Source organism: Protomyctophum bolini (assembly GCF_963924005.1).
Source record: "Protomyctophum bolini genome assembly, chromosome: 14".
In the NCBI taxonomy this organism is placed as follows: domain Eukaryota; kingdom Metazoa; phylum Chordata; class Actinopteri; order Myctophiformes; family Myctophidae; genus Protomyctophum; species Protomyctophum bolini.
Window position 1 is genome coordinate 30,746,806 of NC_137875.1, and position 16,546 is coordinate 30,763,351.

Consider the following 16,546-nt stretch of genomic DNA (forward strand, 5'->3'; position numbering starts at 1 on the left):
ACCTTTAGAATTTGGCAATTTCTGTGGTGATCACCAAGGTCTCCAAGGCACTTACCCTTCAGGAAAGTACAGTTCATGTTCTATTTGCCAAAAGATCATGTTCGCTTAGCCAAAAGATAAAAAAGATAGCGTGTGTGTGGAACTGTGCTTACAGTATGTACTATGAGTGTGCTTGTGTACTTTAAATAGTGTAGTGTACCCCCCGGGGGGGGTCGCGACTCGCGACCCACGGGTTGAGAACCCCTGCTCTAGTCTAGGACGTTAAAACCAGAACGATCGGAAATCAGAGCATGTATTTAATAACACCCATAGAGAAAGAGCATGACCAGAAGGCCGCCCGCCTGAATATATGTTTGTCACTGTCCCTGGGCAATTGGGAAACCCTTAGTGTCAACCCTGATTAGCTACGTTCCGTTAATTTGCTTGTCATTTGGGTAGTGAAGTGACAAACAAATTCACAGAACGCAGCGAACCAGGCTAGTCAACCCTGTAATTTCTAAAACCCATAACACATCCTTGAATACCCTTTCACTTCCTTCTCCTCCCTCTGCGTTACTCACTGTTGTTATTGGCAGCCGACTTCTTCCTGCGGAGCCGTGATCCGGTGCTGTGGCTGCTCAGTTCCGATGCCTGGCTCTGCGTTCGTACAGGGGTCTGGTTCACTGCAGGGCCGCTGTTCTGGCCATTTGTGGATGCCACTGGGTTGGGCGTGGACAGGTGTGGCCGACTGATGGACACCAGCTCCTCCTTCCTGGGGCCATGCTCCACCCTCTCTGCCTCCGCCTGCAGGAGACTCTTGGTGGAATTGCACTCCTGGATAGCCGACATGGAGATGAGATTAACAGGTTGCTGACCGGAGGTGTGGCTCGCCGGCACCTCGTCCTTGCGGGAGCGACCGCCGGGAGGCGAGGTGCTCCGGCGGAAGCGCGTGGCACGCTGGAACAGGCCCTCCTTCTTCTTCTTCTCCTCTCGCTGGGGCTCGTTGTCCTCGCCGAGCGCAGAGCTTTTCAGCGCCTCCCTGAGGTCATACCCCAGCGCCACCGAGGCCAGCAGCGTTCCGCAGCCGTAGAGCACCGAGTCGGTGCGCCGCCGGGCCGACGAGCGCTTCAGGCTGTTGGTGGGCGTGTGCTGCGGGGTGGTGGAGGTGGACGAGGTGGAGTTGGCGCTGGAGGGGTCCTCGAGGGTGTCCACGGGGCTGCCCTGACTCGTCGTGCTGCTTCCTCCCCCCACCTCTCCTGGCCCAACATGGCCGCCGGGGCTCTGAGGCTGCTGCTGCTCGTCCCGCCACAGAGGTAGATCTATGTACACCTGGTTGGGGAACTTGAGTTGCTTTGGTTTGGAACCGAGGCTGTCCGGGCTGTCCAGGGAGAAGGCCTCATCTTTACCGCCACCTGCTGAATGCACAACAGTTAAATTTGCACATTGGTTGGAAGGTTATAATCCACACACACAGACACGCAACACATATCTATTGATAGGTGGTCAAAGTAAATGAGAAAAAGAGGTTGTGCATCAGCAATGGTTTTCAGTGGAGTGGTTTTCAGTGAGCCTTCATCAGAGCATGCTCTGATGAAGGCTGCATAGCCGAAACGCGTAAGCGTTCCTTTTTGGTGTGTGCCAATAAAGAAATGGAAATTTGAGTACTTTGTCTGCCGCTTGTTTAGTTTTTGGATGTGCTACCTTTTTGGATTTTTTTTTATTCCTATTTTTTGAGGTGGTCAAAGTAGTTTGACCACCAAACTACATTTACTGTCTAATTTGAACACATTTTATAATTATCAATAAATTAACTTATTACCCACCTCAAGCAACAACAATGACTGGCAAAAAAATGCTTTAACAAATAAGTGCAAAATAAATTCTAGCACTTATCTTTGTATTGTTTTTCTGTTTTTTTTCTTTATGTACTGTAAAGCAACTCTGGGTACAGCGCTACGTGTACATAAATCTGAGCTAATATTATTACATAACCAGCAAACAGCTTTAAAGTAGTTTTGTTAAAAAGTAGACCAACACTAAATAGATCTGTGTTAACAACTCACCTTGTTCAGCGAACAGTGCGGCCAGAGGAACAGATTTCTGAGATTTGACCAGGCTGGTGGACCAGGGATTACTGCCATCAGACAGAGGACGCACTCTGACAGGAACACACAAACAGGTGGCACACTAATTACCCAAAGGAATACGTATGGTATGACAGGACCTCTGTGTGTGTGTGTGTGTGTGTGTGTGTGTGTGTGTGTGTGTGTGTGTGTGTGTGTGTGTGTGTGTGTGTGTGTGTGTGTGCGTGCGTGCGTGTGTGTGTGTGATTAAAATGAATGAGTACGATCTTAAATAGTTATTTATTTACATGTTCTTTTCACCTGGTTTTAGTTAACAGTCTAGCAGCAGTTTATAGAAAATGTTAGCCTTAAGACATGTTAAAGCACCACACAATGTTTTATGTTGCTCAAAGTTTGGTCTGAGATCAAATTAGGACATGAGCAACAACTTCTTAGAGAAAAGGAAAAAAAGAGATACTATTTGTCTACAATATAAATCACTACAAAGAAGTCCCAGATATGCCGATACACATCTGTAATGTATTCATTAGCATAATGTCAAATGCTGCACTCAAGTACAACAAAACAAATGTTAAACAGTCACCAGTGATGGCATTCATTAAAATATTGTTTGTGAATAAATGCAGTTTCAGGTAAATGTTTCAAATGACACCAATGGACCATAGCCATGTTGTATGGTACTGACCATTTTGGACCATGGGCTATAGCCCATATTGTACGGCATACTATAGCGCGCCATTTTTCATCATTTTTGAGGATTTGAAAAAAATTACGAAATTACAAAAACGATGGGTTACTTATAGCCCATGTTTTTTGAAATTTTGAAAAAAAAAGTTAGCTTCGTTTCTCATCATTTTGGACCATGGGCTATAGCCCATATCGTACGGAATACTATAGCGCGCCAAATTTTTCATCATTTTTGAGGATTTGAAAAAAATGACGAAATGACAAAAACGATGGGTTATAGCCCATGTTTTTGAAATTTTGAAAAAAAAAGTTAGCCTCGTTTCTCATCATTTTGGACCATGGGCTGTAGCCCATATCGTACGGCATACTATAGCGCGCGGTTTTTCATCATTTTTGAGGATTTGAAAAAAATGACGAAATGACAAAAACGATGGGTTATAGCCCATGTTTTTGAAATTTTGAAAAAAAAAGTTATCCTCGTTTCTCATCATTTTGGACCATGGGCTATAGCCCATATCGTACGGCATACTATAGCGCGCCGTTTTTCATCATTTTTGAGGATTTGAAAAAAATGACGAAATGACAAAAACGATGGGTTATAGCCCATGTTTTTGAAATTTTGAAAAAAAAAGTTATCCTCGTTTCTCATCATTTTGGACCATGGGCTATAGCCCATATCGTACGGCATACTATAGCGCGCCGTTTTTCATCATTTTTGAGGATTTGAAAAAAATGACAAAATGACAAAAACGATGGGTTATAGCCCATGTTTTTTGAAATTTTGAAAAAAAAAGTTAGCCTCGTTTCTCATCATTTTGGACCATGGGCTATAGCCCATATCGTACGGCATACTATAGCGCGCCGTTTTTCATCATTTTTGAGGATTTGAAAAAAATGACGAAATGACAAAAACGATGGGTTATAGCCCATGTTTTTGAAATTTTGGAAAAAAAAAAGTTAGCCTCGTTTCTCATCATTTTGGACCATGGGCTGTAGCCCATATCGTACGGCATACTATAGCGAGCGGTTTTTCATCATTTTTGAGGATTTGAAAAAAATGACGAAAGGACAAAAACGATGGGTTATAGCCCATGTTTTTGAAATTTTGAAAAAAAAAGTTATCCTCGTTTCTCATCATTTTGGACCATGGGCTATAGCCCATATCGTACGGCATACTATAGCGCGCCGTTTTTCATCATTTTTGAGGATTTGAAAAAAATGACGAAATGACAAAAACGATGGGTTATAGCCCATGTTTTTTGAAATTTTGAAAAAAAAAATTAGCCTCGTTTCTCATCATTTTGGACCATGGGCTATAGCCCATATCGTACGGCATACTATAGCGCGCCGTTTTTCATCATTTTTGAGGATTTGAAAAAAATGACGAAATTACAAAAACGATGGGTTATAGCCCATGTTTTTTGAAATTTTGAAAAAAAAAGTTAGCCTCGTTTCTCATCATTTTGGACCATGGGCTATAGCCCATATCGTACGGCATACTATAGCGCGCCATTTTTCATCATTTTTGAGGATTTGAAAAAAATGACGAAATGACAAAAACGATGGGTTATAGCCCATGTTTTTGAAATTTTGAAAAAAAAAAGTTATCCTCGTTTCTCATCATTTTGGACCATGGGCTATAGCCCATATCGTACGGCATACTATAGCGCACCGTTTTTCATCATTTTTGAGGATTTGAAAAAAATGACGAAATGACAAAAACGATGGGTTATAGCCCATGTTTTTTGAAATTTTGAAAAAAAAAGTTAGCCTCGTTTCTCATCATTTTGGACCATGGGCTATAGCCCATATCGTACGGCATACTATAGCACGCCATTTTTCATCATTTTTGAGGATTTGAAAAAAATGACGAAATGACAAAAACGATGGGTTATAGCCCATGTTTTTTGAAATTTTGAAAAAAAAAGTTAGCCTCGTTTCTCATCATTTTGGACCATGGGCTATAGCCCATATCGTACGGCATACTATAGCGCGCCGTTTTTCATCATTTTTGAGGATTTGAAAAAAATTACGAAATGACAAAAACGATGGGTTATAGCCCATGTTTTTGAAATTTTGAAAAAAAAAAGTTATCCTCGTTTCTCATCATTTTGGACCATGGGCTATAGCCCATATCGTACGGCATACTATAGCGCGCTGTTTTTCATCATTTTTGAGGATTTGAAAAAAATGACGAAATGACAAAAACGATGGGTTATAGCCCATGTTTTTTTAAATTTTGAAAAAAAAAGTTAGCCTCGTTTCTCATCATTTTGGACCATGGGCTATAGCCCATATCGTACGGCATACTATAGCGCGCCGTTTTTCATCATTTTTGAGGATTTGAAAAAAAATGACGAAATGACAAAAACGATGGGTTATAGCCCATGTTTTTTGAAATTTTGAAAAAAAAAGTTAGCCTCGTTTCTCATCATTTTGGACCATGGGCTATAGCCCATATCGTACGGCATACTATAGCGCGCCAAATTTTTCATCATTTCTGAGGATTTGAAAAAAATGACGAAATGACAAAAACGATGGGTTATAGCCCATGTTTTTGAAATTTTGAAAAAAAAAGTTAGCCTCGTTTCTCATCATTTTGGACCATGGGCTGTAGCCCATATCGTACGGCATACTATAGCGCGCGGTTTTTCATCATTTTTGAGGATTTGAAAAAAATGACGAAATGACAAAAACGATGGGTTATAGCCAGGGGTGGGTCCCGAACCTCGGGACCAATCCGGTACCGAACCGAACATGCTCGAGTACCGGGTACCCATTACAATAATTCAATTTCGGTTCTCTCTATCGGTTCCTGGGTGACACCCTGCACGCACGCACGCACATAAAACAGCTGATTATAATCAGATCATGCTACTCGGAGAGCCAGCAACAGAATGGACCGTGGTAATCGCTTCCTATTGTTGCGTTGTCACACGTCTAACCATTAGACGTGCAATAACAACAACACGGAACAATAGACTCTAACGACCCTCGGCCATTGAAATGTTAATGCTTAGATGCATGCAGAAGACGCTGCAAACAGCTGTGCGTCATTATAGCCACACACGTTTCTAACTTGCGGTCACAGTCGCGATACTTTTCAGTTGTGTGGTACTTTTATATTGATTTAACTGTAACAGAAAGTTCTATCCAGACGACAGTTCCATCTCCCTGCAGTCACGGAGCTGGGACTGACAGTACACAGTACAGAGACGAGCAGAGCAGGCGCAGCAGCACATATCCAGTATAGCTAGAAACCAGAGGTGTTGCCAGTATAACTCTATGACAGAAACAAGCCACCTAGGTCTATACAAAATAAGACAAAAAGAAGCAACACTGGTCGTTTCTGGCCAGTGTTGCCAAATAAGCGATTAGTAAGTAATTTAATTTAATTTATAAGCGATTTTGGGATTCTTTTTGTAGATTGAAAAAATATTGGGGGTCCTTTGCTCTTGGCATGAAAATGTTTGAGAACCACTGCTCTAAAACAATATTAGACAAAGTTTGAGCCACAAACACATTGCTCTCTCTCTTCTCCTTTTGTATAAATTAAATAGGCCTATTCATGATTCTGCTTATAGAGAAGTAGCCTATGTTAGTTTGTTTTATGGAAACAGTTGTTTGTGTTGAATGTGCTAATTGCACAGAATTATTCAAAAGAGAGAAAATGGGCAAGCCATAAAATAATGCACATTGCACTTGTCTTTTCATACGTCATGTGGAAAAAAGGTAAATAAAAAAAGTAACATTAATGTTGTCAAACCTGATCGGACACATTACCTGACATTGAGCTTTTTTGTTAAACATTTGACCTCTTTTATATCATTTTGGAACCGAAATAGGGAACCGTTAAGAACCGGAATCGATAAGCAGAACCGGAATCGGTACCGGACTCGAAAAAATCCTAACGATACCCATCCCTAGTTATAGCCCATGTTTTTGAAATTTTGAAAAAAAAAGTTATCCTCGTTTCTCATCATTTTGGACCATGGGCTATAGCCCATATCGTACGGCATACTATAGCGCGCCGTTTTTCATCATTTTTGAGGATTTGAAAAAAATGACAAAATGACAAAAACGATGGGTTATAGCCCATGTTTTTTTAAATTTTGAAAAAAAAAGTTAGCCTCGTTTCTCATCATTTTGGACCATGGGCTATAGCCCATATCGTACGGCATACTATAGCGCGCCGTTTTTCATCATTTTTGAGGATTTGAAAAAAATGACGAAATGACAAAAACGATGGGTTATAGCCCATGTTTTTTGAAATTTTGAAAAAGAAAGTTAGCCTCGTTTCTCATCATTTTGGACCATGGGCTATAGCCCATATCGTACGGCATACTATAGCGCGCCGTTTTTCATCATTTTTGAGGATTTGAAAAAAATGACGAAATGACAAAAACGATGGGTTATAGCCCATGTTTTTGAAATTTTGAAAAAAAAAAAGTTATCCTCGTTTCTCATCATTTTGGACCATGGGCTATAGCCCATATCGTACGGCATACTATAGCGCGCCGTTTTTCATCATTTTTGAGGATTTGAAAAAAATGACGAAATGACAAAAACGATGGGTTATAGCCCATGTTTTTTGAAATTTTGAAAAAAAAAGTTAGCCTCGTTTCTCATCATTTTGGACCATGGGCTATAGCCCATATCGTACGGCATACTATAGCGCGCCGTTTTTCATCATTTTTGAGGATTTGAAAAAAATTACGAAATTACAAAAACGATGGGTTATAGCCCATGTTTTTTGAAATTTTGAAAAAAAAAGTTAGCCTCGTTTCTCATCATTTTGGACCATGGGCTATAGCCCATATCGTACGGCATACTACTATATATAAGATACCTGTATCTTGACCTTCCTCCCTGTGTGTGTGTGTGTGTGTGTGTGTGTGTGTGTGTGTGTGTGTGTGAGCGTGCGTGCGTGCCATCTCTACCTCTCGGCAGTGGTGGGCCTGTCTTTGTTCTGCACCGAGCTGGGACCCCAGGTCCTCCCTTTCTTCTTGATCCCCTTCTTCACGTCATCAAACTCTTCTGGCCTGAAGAGGGTGCTGCGTCCCCACGTACGGTTGCTCTCATCCAGGGTGACTGTCAGTGTCAACACAGACCACAACACAGTGAATATTACCGCAAAGACAGCGGCTTTATAGAAGTTTATAATTAGAGTTACAACACAGTGAATATTACCGCAAAGACAGCGGCTTTATAGAAGTTTATAATTAGAGTTACAACACAGTGAATATTACCGCAAAGACAGCGGCTTTATAGAAGTTTATAATTAGAGTTACAACACAGTGAATATTACCGCAAAGACGGCGGCTTTATAGAAGTTAATAATTGGAGTTACAACACAGTGAATATTACCGCAAAGACAGCGGCTTTATATAAGTTTATAATTAGAGTTACAACACAGTGAATATTACCGCAAAGACGGCGGCTTTATAGAAGTTAATAATTAGACAACACAGACCACAACACAGTGAATATTACCGCAAAGACAGCGGCTTTATAGAAGTTCATAATTAGAGTTGCCATTGCGCAGCCTATAATATCCACTTTTGGAGCTGAATATGGAAGTGGTGGACAGTATTTCTATTTCACTGCTGAAAATGGGGTTTCTTCCCGTGTGTGTTGAAAGCGAGTACAGCCACTTCTGTGTGTTATTTATTTATTCATTCATTCATTCAGGTAATCTCGATACGCAAAGTTACATTTTCAACCAGTAGTTAAAACACATTTGTGGTGTTATGATAGTACTGCCAGTACTACCAGGTTCCATCATCGACAGACCAGGGTCAAAAAAGCTTGATGCAGTTATGTTTTGTAATCATTTTGTGTTTGTATGTCTGTCCAGAATGCTTGTCCAGAAAGTTTTTATTTGTCTTTTGTATGTACAGTACGTTTTATGAGTTATCGTAAATGTTTTTTTAGCAAAGGTTATAAATTGTAAGGTAACTGTGAGCTCTCAGATATTTCAAATGATTTGAAACGGACCTCTGACCCAGGTCGGTAGCCAGAACCTGCATTATTATCCTGTTAAACACGCCACAGCTTAAACCTGGAGCTTCAAAAGAAACTGTGATGGGAAGTTAGGTACAGCAAATAATTTCAGACCTAATGCAAATCATGTGAGAAAAAAATGATGTAGCCATCACCACACAAAGCGGTTAGAATCCACACTTTAGGAAAAACTCTCCAATCAACACAAACGCACAGACAGACAGACAGACACACACACTTTGCCATGAGCGATTTAGGCAGTGAGCACCCGGAATCCTTCTCATTGATTGGCTAAGGAGTTAGTCAACCATCACACGCCAAACAGGCGATGCCATTAGCCAGAGAGCCCACGGCAAACATTGTGACCACACCCACACTTGCGTCCGAGTAGCCAGAAGCTTGCCTTTGTTCCTGAACCCACAGTGGGCCGTAACCTCGCTGGTGAGATCCACATCCTGTTGGTAAACATACAAACTGTCCCTCTGTATGTGGGACGTCACTGAGGAGAGGAAACATACATGTTGTACGACGTGCACGGTGTACATGTGTACATGCCACAGCATACAGGCTACAGCCATATGGGTTGGGACCCATCTCTAGGTCACGGAACAATTTTTTGCGGTCGTTGAGTAAACATCCCTTCTTTTAAGTTTCCTAAAAATATATACCGGTACTGTATATACACTGTATATACTGTATGTCAAAAGATTTTAATTTTTTTTGATTTGTCAGAACTAAAGAAAAAAGTTAAAAATTAAAAAATTAAAAATTGTAATCCATACATTTAAAAAAGCTTTTAACCCATTTTAGGCGGGAACCCCTTTTGGTGTTAGCATTACGTTATGCTTTAGCTATTTAAAAATAGCAGATCTACAAGCTCATAGCGCACCACCGAGTGGCCCGCTACGAGCTTGTAGGTCTGCTATTTTTGAAAAATCGAAGAGCGACTGACATAGAAGACATTTTTTTAAATCTGATCTCAGTTCAGAATGGGTTAAAGAAATAGTGGAAAATCATTGTTCCAGGGAGACACCAAATGTATCTTTTGGGTCTTGAGGTGAAACGTTTGGGAACCCTTGGGTTAAAGTTCACTCTAGATACTCCACAAACATTTGTCAATTCTATATGGAACTATTTGACAATATAAAAAAGAACAATGAGGGATCGTGTTTGAGGCCAAGTCAACAATGTTCAGAATACAGACGCAAAAGTTGCCTAACACAAACACACATGGTGTACAGTATGTCACACACAAAATACAAAGTATAGTTCAAGTAAAGAATACATAATCAACGAGTAGAGTCAGAGTGGTATCTGAAGTCACTTACGCTGAATGGCTCGTAGTCTGGGGATGGGCGTTGGGCTACTGGGAGGGGAGGAGCTAGTGCTGTGAAGGCTCCGCCTCTTATCCATGGAGGGGGACGCCTGCACCGTTATCTTATGTTGGAAGTCTACAATATACAACCACATGTACATTGCAGTTAGAAAAGAATAACACCAACTATAATCCTCTATACCAGTGGTTCCCAAAGTGGGGTCCGGGGACCCCCAGGGGTACCTGAGGGAGTTCCAGGGGGGACCCATCTATTTTGTTCATGTTCATAAAGTGCTAAAGTGTTTAAAGCAGTGGTTCCCAAACTTTTTCATGTCAAGGACCCCCAAATTGACACTACTTAGCCCGTGGACCCCCATTTGAAAAGATATGCCAGGGACCCCCATAAGAGAAGACGTACACATTTGGACGTCTACATTTAGACGTCTACATTTAGACGTCTGTATACATTTAGACGTCTACATTTAGACGTCTACATTTAGACTTATACATTTAGACGTCTGTATACATTTAGACGTCTACATTTAGACGTCTACATTCAGACGTCTGTCTACATTTAGACGGCTACATTTAGACTTATACATTTAGACTTATACATTTAGACGTCTGTATACATTTAGACGTCTACATTTAGACGTCTACATTCAGACGTCTGTATACATTTAGACTTATACATTTAGACGTCTACATTCAGACGTCTGTATACATTTAGACATCTACATTTAGACGGCTACATTTAGACTTATACATTTAGACGTCTGTATACATTTAGACGTCTACATTTAGACGTCTACATTTAGACGTCTGTATACATTTAGACGGCTACATTTAGACGTCTACATTCAGACGTCTGTATACATTTAGACGTCTACATTTAGACGTCTACATTTAGACTTATACATTTAGACGTCTACATTTAGACAGTGTCCCCCTGAGTGCCTCCCCAATGTGCCTCCCGAGTGCCTTCCCAGTGCCTCCCCAGTGTGCCCCTGAGTGCCTCCCCAGTGTCTCCCCAGTGCCTCCTCAGTGCCTGCCCAGTGTCCCCCAGTGTCCCCCCAGTGTCTCCAATAGCAATACAAGAGCAATAATACAAATTATTATTAATGAATGAATCAAATGAATTAATTAATTAATCAAAATTGCGGCCTGTGCCCAGCACCATGCCAAAGCTTTTTCCTGCAGGAAACACTGCTTGTGGTTGTAAATATATTGTTATCCGTGTTGCGAGGATGAGAGGGTACCTGCCAGAAACAGAGAGAGATAGTGCTGCACTGTTGCCTGCTAATGAGAGACAGAGAGAGGGGGGGGGGGGGGGGAGAGGGGAGTTGCACCACTCAGTTCACACGGGTGTGATTTTTTTTAGAATCAGCCTCATAATGGGTTAAATCTGTCACTAGCGTAGAACCATATAAAGCTTCTTTATTCAAAAAGGGGGCCCAACTAAATAACACATTTTGGAGGACTCCCACACGCGGCCCGACTAACCGGAGGGCAGGCTGATGCGGTTGCCGTCCTTGAGCTTGAGGCGGGAGCGCTTGAATTTGCCCTTCCTCTTCTTGACGTTGGGCTTGTCCTTGTTGAGCTGGAAGATGAGGATGTTGAGCTCTCTCTCCAGCACGTTGATCTCCCGCTCGGCCAGCTGCTGCTCCCGGCGCTTCAGCAGCTCCTCCTGAGACTTCTGCTGCAGCGCCGACCGCGTCAGCTCCTCCTCTCTGGAACGCAGCTCCTGGGTGAGTGGAGAGAAGCAGGTGAGCAGGGAATTTGACTGTGTTTCGTCGTGTGCTTCCGATGCAAAGATCTTGAGTCGTTGAATATCATCTGCCCGCTAATTCCGAGACCCGTTTAGATCCAGTGTGCGATTAAGAGAGTATTGTAAAAAACCCACGCTAACTGCAGTTACGTAGCAAGAAGTCTGAGAGGTGTTCACAGTTGAATGAAGCATATTAGTCAGGAATTGATTGGGGCCAAATGTAATGCAATACAAAAAAAGAAAAAGAATGGCCTCTCTGCGTGTAGAGACCGTTTGTTGGCCCGTTCACTCTCCTTCAGCCCTCCTTTTCCAGTGGTGCATCTTTGTTTTTATTCTTACCAACAACAAATTATACACGTTCTAACTAGAGTTGCTGAAGTCTTGAGAGATTAAGCTTCACCCAGACCAGTTGATGGCTGCTCAGGCGGTCTCATTGAGTACCCAGTCAGGACGACTGTTAAGGTTAAGTGTCGGTGGCTGTGAGCCAAATCCAGTTGGCCGCTCAACCCACTATGGCAGCTATGGCCGCCTGTACAAATGTCACTGGGTGTACAGCGTTAAATTAACACTCGACACGACTCAACTAACACTTGACTGTATAAGACTACTATGTATGCTGCTGTATAAAGTGTTCGAGTTCCTCTTCTCTGGAACACTACTCCTGAATTGACAAAGAGATAGGAGTAGTGTAGGGGTGTAACGATATAGTAACTGCATCGAAAAATCTATTTTTTAAATAATCGGTATTGAATCGTTTTGCAATGCAAATAATCGATTGTAACTATCAATACTAAGTACTTGTGCGTTGTATTTTGCAATTTTAAGAAGAAAAAAAGAAAAAGAGTTGTTTGATTGTGTTTCCATTCAATATGTCTACACTTGGTCTATCGATAAATGTGTGTATTCTCGTGTTCATGTCAAGGTATGTGTTCAAATATAATGTCTCTGTATTTGCCAGAGAATCACTGTTTACTCATTTATATCCATCCTCTCTAAAGTACAATTAAGAAGTTGGTGCGAACACGGCACACGGAACAGCGGGTGCCCTCTTCTGAGCCCTCTGATTGGCTATACTGCTTCATGCACGTCGCATCACACACTGCATCCTCTGGCGAGCGCACAACACACACACACACACACACACACACACAGATGTGGTGTGTAGAGGGAGAAGAGAGCAGACCAAGTACAAATCAAACTCTATACAATTTATATAGGGTTACGAGTTTAATGCACACAGGTCCGAGAAAAAGAACAGGACTAAATTGATAAAAGAAGGGAAGAACAACTTTCGCTCCTGTGAGGTCTGATGTGTCAAACAGATAAGACCTTTATGCAGGGCTAACAGATAAGACCTTTATGCAGGGCTAACAGATAAGACCTTTATGCAGGCTAGAGTGCCAGGTCTCCACAGAAACAAACCTCTGGATTGATGCACAGCACAGTTAAGGGTTACAGGCAGTGAGAACTAAAGCAAGTCAAGTGTTATACTGTAAGGGTACGACAGCTCATCTCTGAAAACTCTTTGGATGGACATTTAAGATGAGTTAGTTAAGTTATAGACAGACAGGTGATGAGACTTCTCATTAGTTTGGTGGCAACGCCACGCCACACACACACACACACACACACACACACACACACACACACACACACACACACACACAGGAATAGCCATGCAGGCAATTTTCTTCTTCCCATAGTGCGCGGCAACGTAACTATCTGGGATTCTAGTAATGTACAATTTCCAATAAGCGCCATTTCATGCACAAGTGCCTTCTATACAAACTGTGTTATATTAGTTACTGCATAAAAAATCTTTCAGTGTTACATAGCTGCACATGGTTCCATCTTCTCGTGAGATGCTAGCTTAGCCATTTATCCCCCCTTTTTGTACCTCTTGTCAATTATTGCTCTGTGCTGAGTAGGCATGTAACGATATATCGTAGATCGATATATATCGATATAAAATGTTGACGCTACGAATCGATTTATTAAATGCATATATCGCGATCCAAACAGCAGAGGGCGCAATAGCGTTAAACTCCCATTCTTGTTCAGCGTCCATGATAGAAGAACCGCGGGGAAAGAAAGACAAAAAATAACAGGCTGGCGTGTGGTGTTGGTTGGGCGTTAATGTGGAGTGCAGACGGGCGGCAGCACACAGAGAGAGAGAAAGATAAAAGAGGAGGAGAAGAGAGAGAAAAGAGGGGGAAAAGAGAGAGAAAAGAGGGGGAAAAGTGACTCAGTCATGGCCAGGAGGCGGTGTGTGTGTGTGCGCGCGAGACGGTAAACGGTCAGCATTCAGCAACACGTACAATTTCTACTTCTACTAAAGAAAGAGGCAGCGATGGAGCCATATCCATAAATTCGGGGACATAAATTGCGCAAAATACTGTTAAACGTGACGGCAGGCATCCTCCTAGCTGTTGCTAAGCTGTGCTAAGCTAAAATATCATAAGGAACCACAACAGTCAACAACGCAGGGTTGCCACATATTGACTGAGAGGGAAACAAGCAACCAGGTCTATGAAAATGTTAACGGGCCATATCAAGTCAGAAAATCGGAAAAAAATCAGAAAATAAATATAGAATAAGCAACAATATTGCTGACTTTCAAACATCATTGTCCAATGTTGTTTTAGAGCAGTGGTTCTCAAACATTTTCATGTCATGGACCACTAATATTTCTAAGAAATGTACAGATAAACAAGTCCAAAGTAGTTTATAATGACTAGACGTGGCAACACTCAACAGTTCTACAAACTCACAATATGAAATATAAAAGGTATTAATAGGCTAGTCGTATTGTTAATATCCATAATTAGGCTTTAGGCCCTAAAGCCTACATTATTGAAAAGAGGGTAAGAGACTAGAGTGAGTATTGTTAAAAAAAAAAAAAGAGATTTGTGGAAGAGAAATGAAAAGTTTCCTGTCATTTGGTAGTTGCTACAGTATTGAGAACAAACCGTATTGCAAAAGAAAGTACTGGATTTGTTTAAGAGAAATTAAAATAAATGCTTTTCTGCCATTTTTGTCTGGAAAATAATTTGTTTAAAATATCGTGAAAAATCGTATCGTGAACCTCATATCGTGATACGAATCGTATCGTGAGTTGAGTTAATCGTTACATGCCTAGTGCTGAGTCATAATAATAATCCTAACTGGATGACTTCCATGCAGTGGCTTTACAAGCAAAGCCCCAAAACCACCCACCTAGACACAAATTACTGCAGGCTGTTTACAGGAAATACTGTCATGTCTTTGGCTAATTCTACAAAGAAAAACATATGAAATCACTGTGAGAAACCTTTTAGCCAAGGCTTAAAGCAAAGTACGGTTATTTTCATATCCACACAAGTTTTATATAAATGATGAATAGGATTTGTGTGGTGGAAAGAAGGGGATGGCTAACTATATGATACGATTGTTTGCAATGATTAGTCTGAACAAAATATTTCCTAAAGCAGTGCTACTGCTTTGCACAACAAACAAGAACTGGTACAGAAAATCTGCCCTCCTTATTCTGTAGTCAAGAAGACAGAGTGGTAGCAGTCATGTTGGACTACCCAGACATCTTAGACACACACACACACACACACACACACACACACACACACACACACACACACACACACACACACACACACACACACACACACACACACACACACACACACACACACACACACACACTATACAAACACTAATTTAAACAGCTTGTGGCAAATGCCAACCATACAAAGCAAAAGGGAATGCCAAAGTAGGAACAAACATGTAAGTTTACTATGGGGTAAAAATATTGAAACTAAACTGCTAAATAGAGTCAGAATCTCCCTTTAACCTGGACACGGTGGAACAAAAGCCACAGAGCTCCCAGCATGGCCGTTATCCAGTGCTACCGTTGAGCAGCCCAGATCAGTGTGCTGATCCCGCTCCTTCTCCAAACATTAATTAACCCCTCCCTTTAAGCCGGCGACGGGAGACCTGCACAGGAAGCAGATTACGATCTTAACGAGGGGAAGTGCGCGAAAGCGCCTTGACGCTAAATGGCTCGTTTTGTTGGAGGCCGCGATTAGACCGCCCGCTGGAAGCAACCAATTAAAAATGTAAAGCCGCTCAAAGCCGTCCCCAAGTGGTAGAGCCCAGTTACTATGTTCCATCACCACAAAATGAAACACAGCAGTAGTGAGTAGGACATGTAACAAAAAGAATGCGTTGATGAGTTTGGCTCCATACTCCCACGTGTGCGTGTGTGTGTGTGTGTGTGTGTGTGTGTGTGTGTGTGTGTGTGTGTGTGTGTGTGTGTGTGTGTGTGTGTCAAGAATGTGAGCGAGGGTGACCTTGTCCCCATGGTCTACCTTCTCTTTGGTCCTGAGCTCATCGAACATCTCCTGGATCTCCACACGCCAGTCGTCCTGCATACTGTGGAAGGAGTCCTGGGGCATGGTGGCCATCACTGCCTCCTCAATGGCCGACAGCTGCTCCAGGATGCAGGCGAACGATGGCCGCACATGGGGATCCTGGTCCCAGCATTCTGCAATGCACGCACACAGCAAACATTTAGAGAGAAACAGACAATGTTGGCTCCAGCTGTCCAGGCCAGTAAAATTCCTGTTTTGGTATTGAAAATACACTCATACTGAACAAAGTATCCAAATAAGAAACTAGACCACAAAAGGTTTAGCACATCTTGGTTCCAGCAGTAAA

At 41.9% G+C, this 16,546-nt stretch overlaps 1 protein-coding gene across 3 annotated transcripts in view; it reads right to left on the reverse strand.

Annotated features, from left to right (window-relative positions):
• The window catches only part of map3k21 (mitogen-activated protein kinase kinase kinase 21), a 32,873-nt gene that overhangs the window by 1,299 nt on the left and 15,028 nt on the right, over positions 1 to 16,546 (reverse strand). For 2 of the 3 annotated variants that reach the window (XM_080782840.1, XM_080782838.1), the window contains exons 4-9: positions 16,198 to 16,373; positions 11,572 to 11,812; positions 10,082 to 10,204; positions 7,691 to 7,841; positions 2,043 to 2,137; positions 561 to 1,394 (exon numbers count right to left, since the gene is read on the reverse strand). In XM_080782840.1, coding sequence (XP_080638966.1) covers positions 561 to 1,394; positions 2,043 to 2,137; positions 7,691 to 7,841; positions 10,082 to 10,204; positions 11,572 to 11,812; positions 16,198 to 16,373 — 1,620 coding nt within the window. The remainder of the gene's footprint in view (positions 1 to 560; positions 1,395 to 2,042; positions 2,138 to 7,690; positions 7,842 to 10,081; positions 10,205 to 11,571; positions 11,813 to 16,197; positions 16,374 to 16,546) is intronic. The other variant, XM_080782839.1, reaches the window with a different exon arrangement.